General features: G+C 34.7%; 1 protein-coding gene across 2 annotated transcripts in view; it reads right to left on the bottom strand.

The window, feature by feature from the left end:
• SKAP2 (src kinase associated phosphoprotein 2) overlaps positions 1-23,132 on the bottom strand; it is a 161,907-nt gene extending 138,775 nt beyond the window's left edge. The window contains exons 1-4 of one of the 2 annotated variants that reach the window (XM_032642409.1): positions 22,864-23,132; positions 13,200-13,305; positions 12,561-12,586; positions 5,051-5,158 (exon numbers count right to left, since the gene is read on the bottom strand). In XM_032642409.1, coding sequence (XP_032498300.1) covers positions 5,051-5,158; positions 12,561-12,586; positions 13,200-13,305; positions 22,864-22,930 — 307 coding nt within the window. In that variant the 5' untranslated portion in view covers positions 22,931-23,132. The remainder of the gene's footprint in view (positions 1-5,050; positions 5,159-12,560; positions 12,587-13,199; positions 13,306-22,863) is intronic. The other variant, XM_032642410.1, reaches the window with a different exon arrangement.
• Positions 23,133-23,483: the final 351 nt, after the last annotated feature.

Raw genomic sequence — 23,483 nt, 5'->3', positions numbered from 1 at the left:
TATTACCTTTGCAATATTTCTTATCTAGCCCATTTTGTTATAGTCTTATTTGCCCACTTTGTTTTATAGTGATGTATTTTCCCATTCAATGGCATAAAAATCAAAAAGATGATTCTCAATGGCTATGTGTTTTTATTTTATTCATATATGCCTTTGTAATCATAAAAATATTTTACATCTGTGTATACTTTATATCTCCAATCACACAATATGTATCTTGAGTGTAAAAACATGTTTTCTACTTTTTTATCATTTCTCCAAACTATAACCCCACACGTCTACCAAAGTACCTGAAGCTAGGCTATACACATTACAGGACTAAAATAATCATTGTTCTTATACTGCTATAACACAAGCTAGCAATTGGTATATTAAAGGAACCCCAAAAAAAGTTAAAAAAAAAAACCACACAAGTGCAACAATATGTTATGTATACAAAGATATGTGTAAGTTGCAAACTAATCTAAATTCTCAGAATAAAATACAAAAATATGATTTTTATTATCAAAAACCACATGATACTATAGTTGGTTACCCTAAATGGGAAGTAATTGAAAGAACCTTGTTTTTCCTGGTTTTAAATATTATTTCACATTCTACTGGAGCCCAGAGAAAAGTAAAACATCTATTGCTTGGCTCTTACTAGAACTGATTAGTGCTACACCTAACTTTACGCACAAAAAAATCTTCCTCAAAAGTCGGTGTCTATCATAAAGCAGAAACTAACACACCATTGTAAAGCAATTATACCCAATAAAGGTGTTTAAAAAAATGTGTAATGTGTAAACATTTATCCATTAAATTTATATTTATGCACATGGATGGATTTATATCTAAGCTTGTTGTAGATGCATTATAAGAGTTCATTATTTATAGGCATCATGGAGATAATCCTTAAAGTAATCCTTTGGAATAAGTGATCTACATGTTTTATAAGTTCAAGTTTTCATATATTGTATTCCTTAAAGAAAACGAATACCAAAAAAGAAGAAAACATCATCTACTATTATAAATTATGATCAAAAGAGCATAGCCTTTTTTCTTAATCTCAAACTTTAAAAATAGTTCCATACATAAACCAGTATTTTTTCATATAAACCTATGTTCTTGTAATGCTCACAGTTTTTTATTTATTTAATTTTTTTTCACAGTTTTTAGTAACCTATATTACTTGGGAATTTTTAGTTAAGAAGACACCAGGACAATAAATGACTGTTTTGTATCTTTAGCTTCATTTTAGTCTTCCTATATTCACACCCTAGAGGTTCCAGATTCTTATCCACAAAGTGATTATGGTCTATGACTGAATCAGATTTGTAACAAATGTCTACTGTGATCCTTCAACCTATCATCGATGGGCAGAGCCCATGTATGTCTTCTAGCTCACTGAATCCTTTCACCTTACCTTAGGGACTTTCCACAATGCTACACGGTTAGATGCTTGCTTTTACAAATAACGAAAATGAATGAAAAATGATTTCAGAATAGAAAAACGGAAACCCAAATCGTTATATTGTATCTAAAAGCTACCCTGCATCTACCATCTTAGTGCCTAAACAAACATTCTAACATGTATGACAAGGGATATTCTTTAAGGTTTTGAGTTTCATTATCTCTAATTTTATCTGATTACTGACATGCACCATTTCTACTAACACTTCAATATATCCAGCCATACAATAGCATAAAACTTCTAATAGTGATCTACAATAGTCTAGAAACCATTATGATTTGTTTTAAGTTTTTCAGAAAAAAATAAAAGTACAAAGCTAATAAAATGAAATTTCTATTAAACATAATTTTTATAAATATTACCAAATCACAATGAAACTAACAGCAGTCATACAATCATTTATAAAATGTATTTTCCCTCAAAAAATAAAAACAAAAAAGTGTTTCCAAAGAGAGACAAGAAAAAATTACAAAGTACAATATTTTTAAGCTACAAGCGTTACAAAAATCTGTCACCATCTATGTTACGATTCTAGTCATCAATAAGGTACTTTGTTTTCAATGCATTATTCAAAAATCAATTATATCAACTCTTTTGTATAGAAAAGCAGCACACCTTTCAGGCAACTAGTATTAATGAGTAGACATGACTATAGAATATCCATCTGTTTCTCTGACAAAGCTGTGGCTACTCTAGTCACTCATTGAAATTCCATTAATCTGGTGTACCAAGGTCCAATGCGAAAATCAAAACTCCATCTAACCCTTTATCAGTTCACAATAACCTACAAGTGAACTCTGCCTGTTAGCATGCAGCAAGTTATGATTTTGCTATCAATCAGGCAGTTGGCCAATAAAAAAAAAAAAAAAAAAAGGCAGGCTGGAAACTGCGTGTCTGGCAGGGTTTGAAGACTTTGTTTTTGTTTTCTGTTTTCATTTCCTTTCAATTTCTATAGGGTGTCTGGACCTTGTGAGATTATGCATTATTCTCCTTGGCTGTGATTTAATTGCTACCAGCAATCAAGTCGAAGCATCACTGAAGTGTGCTTGAATTTCATTAGAAGATATAACTTATGCTACTTTCCTACAGTACCTAATAAACCATAAAGAAACCAAAACACATATGGCTTGAGGGAATAACTGGAAAATTAGGTAGCCATTTGGGAACTGAATGAACTTTTGAACCAGAGGAACAGAGAAAAAGAAATATTAAAGGAAAAGACAAACTTAGAATGCACACAGAGATGTGCAGGTTTGACCTTTATAGTACCTTGAAAATTACATTAGCATTATGAAAAATACATATCATGTTTGTAGTTTATAATCCATCAAAGTTCAGATACTTTGTTAGTGCCTACCATAAGGTAAAAGTCAAAAGGACAAAACAACAATCTGATTTGACAAAAGGCCTTTTGGTGACCTGTGCTAATTTAGTTATACTTGTTAAATGCATTATCATTTTATAATTAATATATCATTAGACTAAGGTCACACAATGAAGGAAAATTTGTTCAGCAAAGGAAAGAGAACACATATAACGATTAAGCTGCAGGAAGATAAACTAATATGACTAGATGATATTTTAGAGTGGAAATTAAAAGCTCAAGTGGTAGTTTTAAAATTAATTTAGAGTATTCTTAGAAGAAAATGTAAAATTATCAAAAATAGCATTATTTATATACCAAAAATGAATAATACTAAAAGTTAAAATTTCAATCTAAGAATTGCTTACATAAACACTGATGAAAATGCAATATTTAACAAAAATTTAAATGTTACACATAAATATAATTTATTAAATAATATTCAAATATTGATAATGTTTTAGCAATAAATCTTTTTCATGCTATTAATGTATTTTCTTTATATTTGGTTATGAAAACAAACATAATAAATTATTTACTCATAAGAAAAAGACAATAATCCTGTAAATGATTATTTACAGGATTATTTACATGAAATACAATAGCAATTCACTTTTCCTAACAAATCACTGGCTCTCACATATATTTAATTGTTGGATTTCTTAGGTTGTAATTTTTTCAAGATGGCACATAATGCTTCCTGGTACATCAAAATATCTATGCTACTTTGAGAAATCCTGAGCATATATATTCTATGAATACATTCTGTATGTGTATGTATCCATATCTATATATTATCATGAGTATAAGTACTATCTATATATGTATACATACAAACATACTCATTTCTATCTACCAATGTTTTCCAGAGAAGCAAAACAAACCATTGTAATGTGTCTGAAAAATAGTTCAACTCAAATAATAATTCATTGTTTTGCCTGAAAATATTACTTCATCGATTATAAAACATTTTCTAGTAGAAATGCTCTTGAAGATCAGGTTAGAAAGGGTAATGCTCTGTTTCAGATAATAAGTGTGACTGAAGAAAAATGTGCATCTTTTAAAAAAATAGACAATCTAAGAGAAATAAATTCTTTCCTTTTAAAAATAGACATTAAATGTTAGCCAAAATGTAAAATTCAACATAAAATGGATATGATTATTGTTGCTACACACTGTACAAAGTTCTGAATATAAAAAATAGCTTGTGTTGTTCTCAATCAGTGGTTAGAATGTTTATCACTTATGCATGTACTTGACTTATCCCTGTTCTGCAGTAGACATAATTTTATACCTCATAAAAGCAATTTATGTTTCCAAAGGGAATAATCTGGATAACATAAAATGTGGAGTGCTCTGTTGCAGGAAGCATATTTTCATTCAGCAATTGTATTTAGAGATGGAACTGCACAGTTTGATAATCATATAGTGGCAGAAGGCATTATTCATTTCTATGTCTATGTGAAGCTTTGAGTGCCACAAATTAATATGCGTGGCTAATTTATCAATACACATTCTTAATTTGTACCTATATATCACCCTTATAGGTCTCTATAATTCAGATGCACTCAACTGGGTGGCATAACAGAGAAAGCACATGCTACACTAAAAACAAGTTTCATAACTTTGGCAAGTTTTTAAAAATTAATAAGAAGTAAATAATCAATTTTATTACCATTTCAATTAATATAAAAAACTATAATATTACTGTGTAATATAGGATATTTTTAAATGACAATCAGAAAAATGAAAATGTATTATTAAAAGACGCATTTGATGGAAACCTGTCTCAATGAGAGAAGGCAATGTAGGAATAATTAATTTAATATTTTATGAACTCATTTTGTATGAAGTTTTCAGGAAAAAAGAGATCAAAAACCTTCTTCATTATTTATAAAATAATGAAATACAACAAGCCATTAAGCAGCACAATAAAATTAAGCAAGAGTCTGATCATATCAAATTAACCAACAAACTTACTGATAATGTTCATACGATGATGCAAGCACTCTCCTAAAACTTCAAGTAAAGAAAATTTCCTAGGAAAAGAAAGAACTACGTACTTAGGAAAACCACTAGAGAGAGCTCTTCTGTTCCTTAAAAGGTTCTGGTAAAGGTGAGTTAACTGAAGCCTCTGTGTTTATCTGCTTTCTGACAAGACCACCACCTTTACACATTGCACTGTTTTGTGTTAGAGTGTCAAGAGGTATATTCTATGGGAAAATGTCACATACCATCAGAGGGGGCCTCATCATCTTTATCATATCTTTCTGAGGCTAATGAAATAGTGTCTGGAGGCCCAGCAAAAGGGTCATCATATTCTTCTCCATCTTCTATATCACCTATAAAAGAATCAGAGAAAAAAAGAATGGATATATGTATACATGTATGTATACCTGAACCACTTTGCTGTACACCTGAAACTAACACAACATTGTAAATCAACTATGCCCCAATATAAAGTAAAAATTAAACTTAAAAATATTATAAAAAAAACAAAAACTAATCAGAGAAAAGTCTTTTATAATTTAGCCATCTTTAAAAGTGTTACTTTGTCAAAGAGGTAAATTTTACTATTAAATTTGGTCACTTTCATGGAAAACCAAAGAAAAATTTTTGAACTAGATAAAAACAGATCCTATTTTAATGTATATTCGCTGTAACTTAGCTAAAGTAAGTTTTTGAAAGTCAGTACACAACTGCTTCTTTCTGTTACAAAAGGATACAACTTCCAAAATTATGATGGTCTCTACAAAGAGGAATTCAAAAAAGTGGAAGCAGGTTAAAACATAGTGGGTAACCAAAACAAACACAACCAAAATAACAATAACAGCAACCAAAAAAAGCATGGAAAGCACAACAGAGAAAATAATTCAAGTTAATTCCATTTACCTACTCAATAATTGGAAAAATGATGATGAGAAATTGATAATTCAAAGCCATATGAATGTTTTATGTTTTCATTAAAAATCACAGATTACATTAGAATAGATTAAAAATACTCAGTTGTGTTTTCAAGAGCAGGAATCTTTTATGGAAAAACTGCTTTAAAACTCATATAAACCTTTTAAATTCAAACAAGGTGATTTACAAACTAGACACTTTCGATTTTGCATTCAGTGATATGTTACTTTATTTTTTCTTGTGTTCTGGCTAGTTTTCTAGATGATTTCCAAATCTTAGGCTGATTGGTTGGCTTGAAGTCATTTAATCCCCACAATAAAATCTTGTGGTTTGGGTTTTTGCCATATACTCATTTAGAATAATTTTTTAAAAGAGTGAATCAAACATTTGCTATATCCCAGTTATATCTAAGCACTCATTCTTCATCCATATTGAACAACAAGGGAAAAGGTATGCTTAATACCATATAAATGATCTGTTAACAATTCAAGTTACTTGTTAAAAATTCAAGAGAAAACCAGCCACCTCACCTAAAAGTCATAGTGAAAAATCTCCATAGGAATCCTAGAGTGCCTATAGTATTACTTTTAGATCATAGTTGCTAGGCAGATCCAGATTAAAGCTACCTGGCTCTCCAAAAGGATATCTGTATCCTCTGACATGCATCTGATGGGTTGCACCCTACTTTCACCATATTTTTGGTAGAGGAAAGAGCCTCTTTCAAGACAACACTTTCAAAATAATAAAAACCAATATTCATATCTACTTTTTAAAATTTTGATATTTTATCAGCATTCATCATCCCTACCCTACCCTGAAAGTAAAGATATCTCCCATCAAGACAATAAGAGAAGAATATAGAGATGACTATCTTATTGTCCTTAGTGATTATACCATTATGTGTACCATACATGGTGATGTTTCTTCCCCAATTAAAATTCCAAGAAACATGTACAAATACTACTCATTCTTCAGATCTTAATTTCTCTTTCTTTCAAGATGTTCAAAGTACTTCTCAGAACATTCAGTGATCCCTTACAATATTTCTCTTATGGAAAGAAGAGTGGTCTGATTTAAAATATGAGGTAAGAGAGAACCTCATAAAAAGTGCTAGTAAAAATATGTTTGAACATAAAATGACAGCTCATGGAATACACAGTAGTAAAGATCACGAAATTCTCAACTGCTCAAATTTGCTAGAATATCCTTATATTCTTAATAAAGTAAGAATTTTTACGTTATGAATTTTCTAAGGATATTTCAAATCATGAACTATAAATCTTGCTATGAAAAAAAAAGGATTAGCACACTTCGACTACATCACCATAACTTAGCACTTAGCCTATTACACTATTAAGAATACAGAAATACAACAATAAAGCTAATGATTCTATGGAAAGGATTTTGAAAAAATTCAGATGCTCATGCTTAAATCTATTGAACTCTGAGTGGAAATAAACAAAAACAATTTTTTAAGTTTTGAAAATCAGAATTAGTTTATTATCCTTTGATAATATCCATTATATATTTTTGTGTATATATCCATGTATGTACACATACACACACACAGCAAAAACATCATTATTAAAGCTATAAATTCAACAATATTTAATGTAAGTTAAGACCGTTTTACGCAAATTAGTCAGTGACATGTTAAAGACCTCTATGGTTTTTGGTTTTGTTGAAAAAAAAAAAAACACTTTTTGGATTATAAAGTGAAATTGCCTTCAAGTTACCCATTCTAAGAACTGCAGTTCATTTCAAATGTTGGTTTTTTTTAAAAAAAATACTGTGATATTTATATTTATCTAAGACAAAATAAATTAAGTACTGCTACTGGCCTCTTTTCTCCCCTCCCCGCCCCCCCCCCCCTTTTTAAAGCTTTCCTTGAATTTAACTCAGAAAGTAAAGAATAAGCATCCCTGTGGCATCTGTATAGGGTTATTCCCTTTTTAACTTGCATTAAGTTGAAAAAACACATCATTTTTCAAAATAGTCTTCTTCATTTTACTGTTGTTCCAGTGATGATCCACCCCTTTTCCCCCCTCCCTAATTATATTTTTCAACTCAACAAAGAGCTGCTATATTATAAGGAGCTTTAATTGAACACAGGGGTCGCTGTTGAGCAGTGCAAAGCATTTTTTCTCCCCAGGGGCTGAGTACTTGCAACTATACCTGCAAAGACTTCGATAAATTAAAAGGAAAATGTTCAACTTGTGTTTATGTAATAGAAAACTGAACTCCAAAGCAACAATGGGCATCAGGTAAACGTATCCAATACAATTTACAGACATAATTGAAAGCATTACATCCTAATCAGACATCTAAAAGAAAAGCATGCTCAAATGAAATGTCTACAGAATCATTAGTTGGCAGCCATTCTATTACCATCACACATAATGTCAGCGGTGCCTTGAGCCTGTGCCAATGACAACAGCATAAATTTTGCATCTCATTTCTATGGTCATAAAATTAATGATCAGTTTAAAAATACTTCTTTGTAAAAGTTATTGCGCAAAGAAAAGACATGAATGTGTCCCTGTTATGCACTCAGAAGGATAATTATAGGGTTGTTGCTCACTAATACTGTTTCTTGTTTCCCTAGAAAAGCATTTGATTTATCCCACAACTTTCAAAAGTTTAATTAATGATACAAAGTTAACAGTCTAAAAGACAATGATCCAAGACTTCTTGTCCTGTAATTTCATTGGCAAGTTAAATAACACATCAAAATCAAGGCTTAGGCGTATCACAGCAGCATATTTCTTTGAAAAATATTTTTAAATTTTTAATAGTTGGGTTCAAATTACTATTATCCCTTCTTTTTTATATGGCTCATGGTCAATTAACATTTCCTAAATGCCTGGAGATAAAGCCCAACAGCAATTCAACAGTCATGATCCCACCATTGAAGGTGATTTAACCAATTTACTGCTTGTTTTAGCAAATACAGTTCTATTTTGAACGCAATCAGGTAAACAGTAAACTAAATAATATACCTAAAATTCAGACGATAACCATTCCCTTTTACAGAGAATGAAATGTAAACTTGGTGGGGAAAGTTACTTGAGTCAAAAATATTAATTTCTAATTTTCTACTCAGTTCACTTGTCCAAAATAATTTCTCAAGTGATAATATACAGCTATGAATGGACATAAACATTTAACTTGTCATTTCTTAAGGGAACCTGTAGTTTAATTCTTAAAAATTTGAAAGATTTGAGTCACCACAAATAAGATTCTCTTCATAACTCTTCTACCATAGAAGGGCTAATTTACGGCATGCGAACGTGAGGCAGAATTTTAAATGAAGGACACCATTCCTCAAGTACTACCTTTGAAACAGACTTCTACTACTATAGGCCCCGTAATCTCAAACATGCTTAACACATTTGTATAAGGCCAGAGATGGGGGGTGGGGGTAAGGGAGCTGCAAGTTATTTGCTCAGATTTCACTGGGGAGCCAACTTGCAACAGAACATATACTATGTTAGGAAGAGTAAAGGAAACGAAGTTAAACGTCATCCAAACCTCTGACTTTTCTGCTGTTCTCAAGGATTCCATCAGAACAAACTAAAATGGGTCCCTTCTTATCTAACAGCCCTGATACTCAAAAAACTAGTTTAGTCCATAAATAAACTTAATAATACCAATGAGGTCAAAGGAAATTGCTTTCTAAGTAAACCTATTCATATTTAACAATATCAATGGAGTTTTAGGATAAAATCTGCTAAATAAATGTTTTAATTTAGAGGAAAAATATTTTAAAGGAGAAAATGAGAGCTTTTTAGTTATGACATCTAAAGAGAATTGAAAACAATATATTCACATTTTTTTAAAGCTGTAGACACCCATATTTGAAAAATATTCTCTTGAAATATTTGTCTCATGTTAATATGCATACCCTTCCTTTAGTAATTTATGGTTTCCTCAAAATTTATTTGAAAACTGAATTATAAATCAAGATTTACTAAATCCTCTTGATAAATGAACTTGAATCTGAGAATACACATTAATATAACACTTATTGAACACTGACTATGTGTCATGCATAGGTATCTTCACATTATCTTATTCTATAAAGAAAATAATAATAGCAAAATCATCACTGGAGTAAAACAAGCCTAATATAAGGGCAAGATACAACTACAAGTAAAACTTGTTTATCATATACCTAATATATATTAGAAAATTCTATTTTATACTCAGTCAGTAACACCTTTACTCAAGTAGTAATATATTTTCATCCCCAAAATAATTATTTCAAGTCACATTTAAGAGCGCTATGACCTTTATGATGTGACAGAGAACAAATTCTGAAATAATCATAATTGTAAAATAATTCTAAAATAAGCATAATCTAGTGCATGAAGCCTGTATTTAGGAGTATACTTTATATTACTAGGCTACATTGTAACTAAGAATAAAAAACTAGGGTTAGATAGTTATTCTGTCATGTACAATATCTAAAGACTATAAGAAGAGATGTGAGAGGAAAGGAAGGAAGGATAACAGACATCTGTGAACATTAAAGTAACTAATAACTCACTTATTTGAAATAAATAAATGTGAATTAATTCATTTTATTTAAGAACTCTCTTCCAGGTCCTTTTTTCTCCCAATAATGATATTAAAATGGTACTTAACCATCATGTAAAAAAAAAAATTATGTGAAACAAATAGGAGTATAAAGGTAAAAAGCAGGAAAATAGCCTCAGGTCACCTCATTGTGACCCTATATTGACCTGAGAGAGAGAAAGAGAGAGGGGGGAAACAGCCAAAAGGATTTCTGCCCAGGTCTCCTTGGATGAAGACACTCCAAAAGCCCCAAGAAGAAAATGTAAGAAAAAAAAGAAAAGCAGCATTATCAAAATATACTTAGATGAATTCAATTTATTCAATGTAGAGATCTGGTTATTAATAAATTCCTGTTTTTAAAAAATATGTCTTTTGAGCAATTGCTTATTCAACTATTAAGCCTGTACTAACTTCCCTTTACTATTTCTAATAAACTACAGAAATAGTCTTTTTAGAACAGTCGAATTATATTTTGAGGGTAGAATGGCATAAAATTACTCAGCTTCTCATATTTCTCCAAGGTATACATCTAATTTATCCACAGGTTTACTTTTGAGCAGGCATTCTTGGTGATTAGTTAACTCAATACAGCAGTATTGAAATACAAATGACTTATTCAGAGGAAAATGATTATGGGGAATCTCTGAATTCTGTGTTATTTGCACTCTTATTCTAGGCTCATTTTTCAATTTCTATCAAATACTATATAAACTTCCATTCTCCTTAGAGACAAAAAATGTATCTCAGTAATGTAATTTTAATATCCACACACCTGAACAAGTCCTAAACCAGAATACCAAAGGGAAAGTTCCTACCCTATTATTGAATCATATGCAATTCTACATATATGACTTTATACTATCACATTTTCTTAGCTTAAAAATGTTTAACGTACAAATAATTAAGTCACAGTGAGAGTCCAATAAGTAACCACTAGAACAAAATGTGCCTTTTAAGAAAAAAGGCAGAATCTGATACGCAATATTTCCCCTATAAACAGTACACTGTATAAAAGTTATCATAATTCAAATGCATAGATTCATTATTTCTGTACTCAACTAAGCAAAATACAACATGATTAAACCCACAGTTTAGGATTCATTATAGAGAACAAAGAAGTAGGTACTTGTGGAGAGGAGGAGTTTCCTGCTCTTCCCTCTATTTAACAGTGTTAAAAAATTTAATACGGAAAAAAATCTCTTCTTATTTCCTCTAATCACAACAATTGTGATGACTTAATGTGAAAAGAAACTGTGGTTTCCTTTTAACTGATTTTAGGTTTGTCTGGTTAAGTAGCTGGTTTATTGAAACCGTCATTACTCTCTCACTTATCCGTTGGCAGAGATATGAGTTACTCTGTGGTATCTGCTAACCCCAGTTAGAAGATGCCACACTGCTTCCCCCAAACTCAGAGCCTAGCTTCACATAGTTAACTGACCTCATGTTGTGACCCTCATACCAGCATCCACAGGCTTCAGGTCATGACCTATGAATTAGCATCATGGAAGTGAGGGCCATACCAAGTTTCCCTCGCAGAACTGAAGACATGAAATAGTAGAAACTTCCTACGCCTTTCTGGATTTGGTCTTCAGTTCGCTAAGCAGCTGTCTCTCAAATCTAAAGGAAGACAATCAGCTTACCAGCATTCTCACATATTTCGAAAAATGAAACTGAATCCCCTTCTTTGAAAATGCCTATGGCATATATTTATTCATATCAAAAGAATCACAAGAATAATAAAAACCAGCATTTGAAAAAGATTTTACTCATGCTCTCAAACAAAAGTTGATACTGTTTTTAAACCAAATTACCTTTTCGAAACATTACCTATGAGCACCCAGCCACAGGCCCTCCTGCTCCCATGACCACTATAAAGTAATGTCTACAGGGTTAAATGGTGTTAGGTTGGTATCTCGCCTCTGCCTCACAAAATTCTTCCGTGTGTAACTGCACGTATATACCTTTCCTAACAAACTTCTGTCACAATGAACTCTAAGAACCATAAAACTGAAGCATGTTAAACATAGATTTCTGCATGAAAGACTGTGCAAAAGAAGATTGTGCAGAGTAGATTCTAGATATGTTTTTTAATTTTATTCTCAGCAGGGGGAGCTAGCACTCTCATCTTTAAAGTCTAAGTATACAACACAGAAATTTAAATTTTGACTCCAACTATCAAATTTCAGTATGTGTCAGATTTTCCTATTGAAAATCTCTGCAAGGAAAAAAAAATGTCAAGTTTGACAAAACTTGAAAATTTACCTTTGCCTTGAAATTCCTGAAGGTAGCTGCAAAATAAAGCAAGAACGTTATATTTTAAAATAAAGGTTGACAAATCAAAACAAGATCTAATCAATGGCAATAATTCAAGTCTATTTTAAAATCTATATTGTAAATATAGATTTAGAGAAAAAACTACTTCCTATCCTGAGATGATAATTCCAAAAGGCTTATGGATTTATAATAAAGGTATTTTTAAAGACTTAAGTTACAGTAGTAAAACCAGAATATATCTTTAATACATACAACTTAAATTACATTTATTCATTTGAGCGTCTGGAGGTATCTTCCGTATTTATGTTAAAATTCTCAACCTACCTATGTCTTATCAGTTAGACCAAATATATCCTCAAATAATTAAAATAAACAGTTGGATTTTGCTAGAATGCTTAGAAAAATACATAATCAATAGGCTTCACAAAAAACGGTATTATGATAAGCCTGTCTGTTTTTAAAAACTATTATAGTAGAAATATAGTTTGTCCTTTAAAACTACTTCAAACCAATTAAATTAGAACATAAAAAAATTAATCCCACAATAACCAGTCCTTCATTAAAATGTTAATTACAGCGTTTCTTATAAGTAAGAAATAAGTAATAAAAGGCAAGTAAGTGACTTACATAGACTTTACATCTTTTATCTTCTTAATAAGAGAGTCTCTCTTTTCCTTTGCTTTCTTGGATAAATTTTCCCCTCTCAGTACGTCTGCTACAAATGTTTCAACATCTAAACCATGAAATATAAGAAAAAGGATACAAATTATAGGAAAGAATCATTTTTTTGTGAAGACAAATAGGACAATGATTGTTTCTACCCATAAGTGTTAGTATCTGTACAATTTGTTACAGTTTTTTATCAATCCAAAGCATAACAGTTGAAGTATGTTTCAAATACTAAATTGGACAAATCTGTTCACCTCTTAGCTAATAAAATGTGTATGCTCTACTTAGGCTTAACACAGCGAATGCTATTTGAATGTTTAGCATCATTAAACCAGGAAGAAGCACGCAAGTCTTAATAAACTATGGTGCCCCATAAACAAATTCTCTGGATAAAAGCAAGTGCAGAGCTTCCATGCATGTTACTATCATTTTTTAGTATTTTGTAAGTTCCTGTATGAACAGGTCATTCACAATATTATATCAATATAAGCTAATGTCTCTGGCGAAGGCATCCTTTTCCCAGTGTAATCAATTTTCAGGTATATGCAGCGCTTAATGCTTTAGAGGAAAAACAAATCCCTTTTGCTAGCCAAGATTCCCAAATCAAACCCTCCTCTTTCCTACCTGCCCCACCTACTCTGGCCAGCTATTCTCAAATAAAAAAGATAATCAGTTGTGTGGTTTTGTGTGCTCTTGCTTCCTGCCTTGGCATTACCACCTGGAAATATTTCTTTAAATAAAGGAAAAAGTGGCAAAATAGATTTAGCCACTATTTTAAAATATAGTAACCAAGAGATAAGACTTCTATGGCCTCATATAACATTTTCACAAAGCCTCTTTTTTTTTTTAATTCAGTAAACTTCTAAATTATTCTGCTTTCTAATTCTCTCTGGTATACAATTCCACCAAATCCTTATTGGTTTGATTTTAAAACAGCCCCACTCTTATTGTTCATGAAATACTGTACAAGTTTAAATTAACTTTATATTCAGAATTTCAAATGTCACTTTGAGGTATCTAATGTAGAAGATACCATTAAAATTTTTTCAGTAGGTATGACTATAAACCACCCATATTTCATATTGAAGAGATGTGTATATGTTTTACTTTCTTTTTATTTAACTAATTTGTCTCCTAATTCACACTGATAAAAAGATGGTATCAAAACATACAATAATATTATACTTAATTCAAAGCAGTATAGCAAATAGTCTTTCAACTGTACTTACAGTTAGCAACTTAAAACCTAGTATTTGAAATAGAATGTTATAACTGATTTTAAATTCTTGATTACAAAAGTATGTTGATCCAAGGAGTGAAGCTGATTACACTGTTATTCTATTCATTCATAATAAATTGTGTAAAAGTGATTCTTCACTAAATCAATATAAGTGAAATAATTAAAATTTAGTCTTGGAATAATTTTAAGTAGCTTTCTGGTTTGAAGTCCATCACTGACTAATGTTAAAAGTAACTATCAAAATGAAACAAAAGCAAAATGTCACAGCTTCTCTTTCCTTGAGCTGTCCCTATTTTGAAGAGGGGGACACAGAGACATAATCCAGTACCAGTGCAAATTGGACCCACACTTCTAAAGTGAGTTCAAAATAATGAGACATAAAAAAGCACTCTTCTCTCAACTCTAAATTTTGTATGCACGCAGAGGAGCAAGGCAACCTCTGGACATTCAGATATTAGCTGAAATGGGAAAGATCATTGGCTTCTCTGAGATGGCTCCAATAAATCTACTAAGAAACTGGAGTAAGAGAAGGAGTAGCACCTCTACTGCTGATTCTTTCTTAAAGCCAGACTCAATACTTGGGAGAATCACTGGCATAACGATTGGTAGTTTGCTTAATGCTACTTTCACTCAGTGTTTGTCTTTAATTCCCTCATCCACACGAGTATTTAATTGCCTATTTTACATTTTCATTATACAATACAAGTTTAAGCAAACAGGATCTCTTTTCTATCTCCGGAAGCAATAACAGAACGAATTACAGCCCGAGTTATTTCTTTAAAAGGTCTTTTCAGTTGTATAAAAACTCAGAAAACAAAAAGCTGTAATGCTCTATATAGAGTTTCCTAACAGTGCCAAAAACATTTTAAAATTATTGAGCTATGCTATTCTGTGAGGAAATACTTGTTGAAGGAGTGAGACTGCAGGAAGAATCTGTGTTGTTTGTTTTCTGAGTGGGAGGAGATTCAGAGATTGTGCAAGGAAAAATTCTATATTTTTAGAGTAGTCAATGTATTTATTCCTAAACTTCTGCCACAAAAGGGGTTTAAGGCAACTGAAAAGATTTAATAAACACTGATTTTTAAAAATTATTTCACAAACGAGATGTGGAAAGCATACAACCTGCTTTCTGTTTTTTGTTTTTGTTTTTGTTTTTAACAAATAAGAACTTCATAGTGGAAGCGATTCCTGCAATAGTCTTCGTTTGTTGGTGCCCACAGACTCAATTGGTTTTCAAGTTTTTGAAATCCGGGTTTTTTCTTAAAATCCATACTGTGCCCATTTATTTTGAAATCGAACGAAACCAGCCTCTCCTAGGCACAGGAGACCCTCTGGACGTGCCCGCGGCCTTCGCCGAGCCCCTGCGCAGAGCCCCAACCCCGTTCCCCCGGCGCAAAGACGTAGCGGGTGCTGGAAAGTTACTCGGCCTTCACCGGGAGATGCTCGGGCTCCGCCGTCCGAGACACTGGGAGTGTTAAACCCCAGGGTTCCCGTCACTGGAGCTGTGAGCAGGGAGCACTGGTTTGGGGCAGCGCCCTCGCCAGACAAATGGGACTGGATCTGCGGCTTTGTAGCTCAGAGCCAGGGTAATATTTCAAAAGCGAGCAATAAAAGTCCTGGGCGACTCAAGCACTCCCCTGGCTGGTTGGAAAAGAGATCTGAAGCTTTTTATTGTGCTCTGAATAGCCCTGCAAACGGTAAACTAGCGAGCGCTTTAGCCCTCTTCTACCTTCCTTTAGGGGTCATGTCCCTCTGTTAATATGTAGATTTCACTGACTCCAGACTGCCTGTAATTCGGGGAACAGCCGTAATTCGATTACAAGAAAAGGTCAGCCTGCCTCCTCGCTGGCCTCTTGGCCTGGCGAGTAAGACAGAATTCCTCTTTCTCACAGGAGGGATCTCGGCTCACCCGCGTCCTCCACGGGAGAGGAGAAGCTTAAGGACCCACCCGGCCACGTGGAGAAAGCGCAGTTCCGGCGCCCTCTAAGCCCCAGGTCTAATCCCTACCGCCGCTCCGCGCTTCGTCACGTAGACCGCAGGTCAGCGCCGGCCGCATTTAACCCCGGAATTGGCCCCATCTCCATCCGCCTCTGCCCCCCAAGTCATCACCAAGGAAAAAGTTACTCAGTGAATACAAATGTGGTGGTGATTTTTGCTCCTGTTACACCTTAGCATTGTCAAAGCAAACCTGATCTCCCGGTACAAATGTAAAGATCTGGGGGAGAAGGCCGCTGGAAAGATCTGATTTACAACCGCTCTGTAGATAAACGTTAAGGTCTGAAAACAAAATTAAAAGATGACATCATGTCTTGGCTCAGCAATCCTCAAGCAGTTTAAGTTAGAAACTTCTCAATAGCCACCGCAACCCCTAAGAGGCAAATACTTAGCACACACCAAATCACCTAGTGGTACTCAAATTTTCCTTTTTTTTCCTTTTCCTGTACATATGGACCCCCTAGAAAAACTGCCACTCATCTCCCCCCTAGAGCCCGAGAGGCTAGGACAGGTATCTAACACACATAAACTAACAGCTTTCTACCAATTTCCATACTAATTACAGTTTCAAGGTGAAACCACACAAGGTTACGACAGTTTTTAAATTCTTGCAAACTATAAACTGTCGGCTTCTCCAATCTGAGTACATAGCACAGGTTCCAACTCTTTAAGAAAGCCGGGGTTTGACCACTTGCCCTCACCATCCTCCACCATGGAATAAGACTTCCAGGCTGGAGGTTGTAAACAAGTCACAGAGGTAACACCTGATCTCTTCTGCCTAGTCCTCCAGCCAACCAATACCTCACCTCCCTGGGCAGGCATGCAAGTGTGCAGGCACAGGCGCGCGCGCACACACAGCCTCTGTGATGGCCTGAATTGTATAGGAGAGGGGGCAAGAATTAGAGTGAATCCACTACCACGTGCTCAGCCCCAGATCAATGAATAAGTGTAAAACCAGTCAAACCGTACCCCAAATGGCTGTACGACTTAATTCCACATCTTTCTCTACTTTATGAATTGGACCAAGTTGTACTTTGTATTCACTGAGGTGCTATCACTAAACTTAACAAGAATCTCAGCCTAGAATTTAAGTTGGCATCAGAACAAAAAGAGAAGCTTTTCTTCTCTGTTAAAGGAAGGTATGGTCTGACCAAACACCTACTGGTGAAAACATAAAAATCAGTTCAACTGGGCACATGTAGACCAATTAAGCTAAATGCCCAAATTTGGAAAATGGCTAATCAAAAAGTTATTGATAGCTCTAATAAATGTCTTTCTCTTGTTTTCCCAGTACCTTTACAGGTTATGGTTGAACTGTGGACTTTTCAAACATGGAAAAAGAGACAGGAACAAGCACAAGGAGTTCTCAAAGTATGATAGGAAAAACGTACCTGAATCTTACAATCCAATCATCTGATTACATTTTCAAAATTGGCTTTGGAGGCTAAATGACTTATTTTGGTGGAAAACTGGACTGTTGAAGGATAGAGATGAATATTTTTCACCTCTGAAAGATAACTCGATGAATAGCACCTTATAATCATCAAAATCTCTTTACCACACGTTTTCAAAGAAGCCACAGTGAATAAAACATTAGTCTGAGATTTACACTATATTCACTGTTAGGTATCATGTATTGTAATGTGTTCACTATGTGATTGAAAAAGAAATGTAAACTCAGCGGAATGAAAAAGTTAGACTTGGCTTTAATTGAAAAAGACAAACTAAGTGAATAATGAGTATATAAAAACTAGCCTATGCCACTTTTATCACCCATATATGACACTTAATCTTAAATTTATGAGAGACAACTGAACTGTGTTTCAAATCACCAGAGGCTTTTCCCACTCTGATGTTTCTGTCTTCTTTCTAGTAATACTTTAATGCTGATAAAGTAGAGCTAAGCTCATTAGGAAATTTTTATATACTTCTCTCTTTTAGAATATTTAGATTTCTTTTTTAAAAGGAAACCAGTGATCATTTGGATTGGGTAACTATAAAATTGTGCATACTAGCATATTATCAAGAGCTTTATTTAGTAATCTGAGATGAAAATACTTTAAAAGGAATGTCATGAAAAAAAAACAAGACAGCCAAAGATCCTCTCCCAAGAAAAACCAGAATATTGTATGCTTAACATTGGCAAATCATTTTCCTAACATCACATCTTAAGTCATCTATGTTATTTGACCCATACAAGAAACTATAACTTTCTAGTCCCTTGATTTACAAACATATATTCCTATTGCTAGAAGAGAAAAATCTTAGAGGTGTCATGGACTGATTTCACTGTAAGATCAAAGGTTCTCATATCAACTTTAAACTCATTAGTTATTACTGCCAAAATGGGGCAGGCTTGTTCTTGCTCTATAGGAAAATCCAGGTGCTAAAGAAGTAGGTGACTATTGCTGACTCAGTAGGTGGCACTCTTCCCTTTACATACTCAGCCAATGCCCCAGAAGGAAGTTATGGGACACTAGATACACCATAAATGATTCTCATAAGAAAAATAAAACCGAAATGTTGACCAAATTATAAATGGAACTTTGGAAGGGTGGAAATCAAACCACACTATTCTCAGCATTGAAAAAAATTCTACCTCTATCTCAACTGAATTCCGTTCTTTACCTAGTGTCCCTAAAGGGATTATCAATTATGTGTGAAGGTTTTTTAAAATGTCCTGGAAATCCTCAATAGAGGAAAATGCAATATTTCTAATCAAGACTGCCAAGTGAACAAAATCTCAGGGTCACTTTGCACACACCACTCTGTTTATTGTTTGTTTGGTTTGGGTTTGATTTTTCAGAGTATACTAACAACCATCATTTTCTTCAACATTGGTTTCATTTCTAACTCAATAAAAAGAAACTAACATTTTCTTACAGCTTTCCTTTTAAATACTGTTGTCCTAAAACAAATGAATGAGAATATCTAACTGCAAAACCACCAAGAGTCCAGTATTCAAAGGGCGATTAAACAAATCATGGGGATTGGGGTGGGGGGTGGCAAGCAGTGGTTCTAATTCCTCTCACTTTCTTGCCTGCCTGGAGGAAAAACTCACATAAATCAAGATTATTCTTGCTGTTCATCCTAGTCAAATATTTGGATGTGGGAGAAGATTAAATGGACAAGATTGGGATAATCCTTTGATTCTAATTATCCCAGCTAAACCTGTTCTTCCATTGTGGTGAAAAAAAATTAAAGGTTGCCTGGAGTGCATACGGCAGTCCCCAATTTACTTTTTTTTTTTTGCGGTACGCTGGCCTCTCACTGTTGTGGCCTCTCCGTTGCGGAGCACAGGCTCCAGACGCGCAGGCTCAGCGGCCATGGCTCATGGCCCCAGCTGCTCTGCGGTATGTGGGATCTTCCCGGGCCAGGGCACGAACCCGCGTCCCCTGCATCGGCAGGCGGACTCTCAACCACTGCGCCACCAGGGAAGCCCCCCAATTTACTTTTAACAACAAAAATCTGTAAACCTTTTTCTATTCATGGGACAAGAAAATAATTCAACACTTTTATAAAAAGTATAGGCTATCAATATTTAATATACTGATTCCACAGAAATAAAAGTAACTAATGGTCAAACTATATAGCCACTTTTTCAAGAGCATCATTAAATGGGAGGTAAGAATGATAACCTCTACGGATTTTTGCATTTCTAAAGTATTTTCTTAAAGGGAAGGAATCAGAAGGAGGGGGGAACAAATATTGAAAAGGAAGCCTAAAACAGATATAATCAGAGGAAAAAATAAAGAGAATAATAAACTGATAAGAATACATTTGAGTACCTACCTCTATCAAGCAGCTGAAACGTCAAACATTTAACACATATGGCAAAATGATTTGGATAAAGGGAACATGGAACGCAATGGGAAATGTCCAAAACATTTTTTTTAATAGACATTATCTTTTGACTTTATATTCTTTTCTTCTGAAGGGATTTTAATGCCTGAAAAGTTTAGTTCCTTATCTTCTGTACCCTGGAATTCTAGCATAGCGCCATGTATTCTAAGAGTGCTCAACTGTTAGCTACAACCACCACTGCCAATATCTCCTTCTTACTTTCAGAGAAAGAACTAGGTAAGCCAGCAATATCTTTAAAATTCAAACCAATGTCAACTCTTCCTCTATAGTTTTAATAATTTTAAATCTAACCATGTCTTATTACCCAAACACTTGAATAATGCAAATGACCATGCACAATCCAACAGAATTTTTTGGATAAAAAAATGTGAAAAAAAATTGCTCAGAGCACTTATTCTTGAAACCTTTCCTACCTCAAAAAAAGATTTTAATTAAAGTCAACCATAAAATGTTAACCATTTTCTTTGAATGATTAGTTTAAAAAAGAACACTGAAAAACACTGGTTCACTTGTTTCATTTCTTTACAATTTATATCATATATATTTCCTCATAGCCATGCCTCTTGAAATATCCTCTGAAAATAAAGTATAAGTCAAATTTGTAATCAACAAAATTTTAGTGTTTATTATTTGTTTTTAATACTTCATGTGTTTTAATATGTGATTTGCTTTAGAAGTGTGAAATACTGAAAATGTCAATAAAATGATCTTTAAAACGCTGATTTCAGACATTATGTAAGTATTATTATCTGATTAAAGAGAGAGAGATGCTAAAGTATATAGGAAGTTAGCAATGGCAGATAATTTAAATATTATTTAATTCTGAGCTTTCAATAAATTATGCAAATAAGGGTTACATGAAATATTTGTAATCTATGGGGATCAGAGAATAAAGAGTCTCATAACCCATATATCATACTATCTGCAAATGTATGACTATGGATCCATATAGCAAACTGTCTACTGTGGAGCTGTCAAGCTTCAAAAGCATGTACCCAAAGGTCTACACTTTACTTCCTAAACTCAAAAATTCACACCTAGAATATCCTGAAAATGGTGACATCTATTTTTAGAGTTATGATAAAACAGTTCTCTGACCTGGTGACTAAAATAATATTCTAAGCAAGGAATTCCAGCATAGTAAACAACAAAAATGTTAACTGCAGTAAAACAAAATCAGCATTCACTTGAAACTCGCATAGAATGGAATAAAAGCTGCCTTAACTCAGCCCCTACAGTTCTTTCAATATTTCCCTTAGTGGTACCCATTAATGACAACAAGCATTTCTTAGAGTAGTAAAACACTGTCCCACCACAAATGCATTCACCACACTGCAATCATGTTCACATAAACATGTCTGCATTCATACACTATTGGTTTTATTTTCTCTGTCATATTCAAGATGCTAACCACCAAAATAGTGTAACAGCATATAAGATTTGGTCTCACAGTGCTCTAACAGTAACTTACTACTTATAACGTCACATTTTAAACACTGCTTTAAGAGTTAAAATAAGCAAATTGTAACACAGGCATCTAAGAGAAACTCTTTTAATCCAGTTATTCATGACCAATATTGAAGGATACTAAAGAAACAACTAAAGAAAAGTAAAAATTTTTAATCAAAATTCAGTATTCAGAATTCTGATGTACACATGAACAAAGTGAATAATGGGAAGAATTCCAGAGCATCTGGATAGGTAAGATTTGTGCTACCCTAAAACAGATGTATTGTCTTTTCTACCTTGTGCGGAAATACAAATTTTTTAACAGCCCTTAGTGAAAATACACATCTCCATATCAAGTATATTAATGAACTAGCAGTGGATTCATAACAGCCTTGAAGAATGCATCTTAAGTCCCTATAAATAGTAATTTTAAACTGACAAAGGGGAAGATGAGGGTGCAAAGATGAAGTACTGTACTTTAATCGTGTGACACAGGAAGTTGGACTTTAACACATCCTTCCTTTTTTGTTTTAACATGTTACTCAGGCTGAAGACAACTGGCTATTTGAGAGTCAGGTTCTCTTCGAAGGTCTCAAATATGGGTGGACTGAATGTTGAAGAAAAATGGGAGTTTTAGAAATGACAAACCCTTTGGTCTCTTTGATCTCTCTCTCTCTCTCTCTCTCTCTTTCTCCTCTCTCTCTTTGCTTTCTCTCTCTCTCTCTCTGATCTCTCTCTCTCTCTCTCTCTCTCTCTCTCTCACACACACACACACACACACACACACACCTCTCTCACACACACGGCGTCTTCACGACGTAAACAGAATTGTCCTGATCGCGTTAGTGTAGCCGACAGAAGGTCCCCACCATCCTCGCACCAAATTTCAAACACACACGCCCACTCCCATTCTCAGACCCCACTTCCCCACTCCCAGTCCCGCTCCCACTGGGGCAGGAGGCGTGGGGAGAGCGGAGAAGGAAGGGAGAGACTCCGAACGCTTCTGTCCCCACCGGCTCGCCGTCCCCGCGCCCCCGCCCCCGCCGCGTTACCCGCCCCCTTCCCGCTTTTTACCTGCCAACAGGTTCCTAATTTCCTCGGGGAGGGGGTAGGGAGAGGAGGTGCTGCTGGGGTTGGGCATGTTAGGGAGCGCGGGGCGTGCGGGGAAAGGACCTGCGCTAAAAGGGGACTCGACCGGCTGGGGTTGCGGCTGCGACCTAGACTTGGGCTAGGGGTCCCGGTAAGGACAGCGGGGCTACGAGTGGCGGACACTGCCGGGCCGACGCTCACAACAAGGAAGTCACTGAAGCCCCAGCCAAGGCTGCTGGGACTCTCGGCCAGCCCCGCCCGGCAATTCGGGGCGGGGCGGTGGGCGGGGAGGAGGTCCGAAGGGCCAGAGGGGCCTTAACTGCGCATGTGTAACTCTCGGTTTTTCTCGCCTCCGAAAAAGAGCCCTGGGCAGGCCACACCCACCGCTACGTAAGGGCGCGGGAGGGGGAGCGGCTGGTGGGAAGGGAGTGGAGTGCGGCTGCATCACCTGATCCAGCGCCTGAGGTGCCTTGCGGCCATTTTTGTCACTGGTACCCCCGCAACTGCTGACCATTTCTCCACGGTCCCGGAAAATAAGGTATCCGTAGTGCCTCCAGGTTTTCCGACAGAGAGACTTCCTGGACCTTAATCAGCCCCGCCAAGGT

Source organism: Phocoena sinus, chromosome 9, assembly GCF_008692025.1.
Source record: "Phocoena sinus isolate mPhoSin1 chromosome 9, mPhoSin1.pri, whole genome shotgun sequence".
In the NCBI taxonomy this organism is placed as follows: domain Eukaryota; kingdom Metazoa; phylum Chordata; class Mammalia; order Artiodactyla; family Phocoenidae; genus Phocoena; species Phocoena sinus.
Note: the sequence above shows the minus strand (reverse complement) of the source record. Positions and strands in the feature narration are given on the sequence as shown.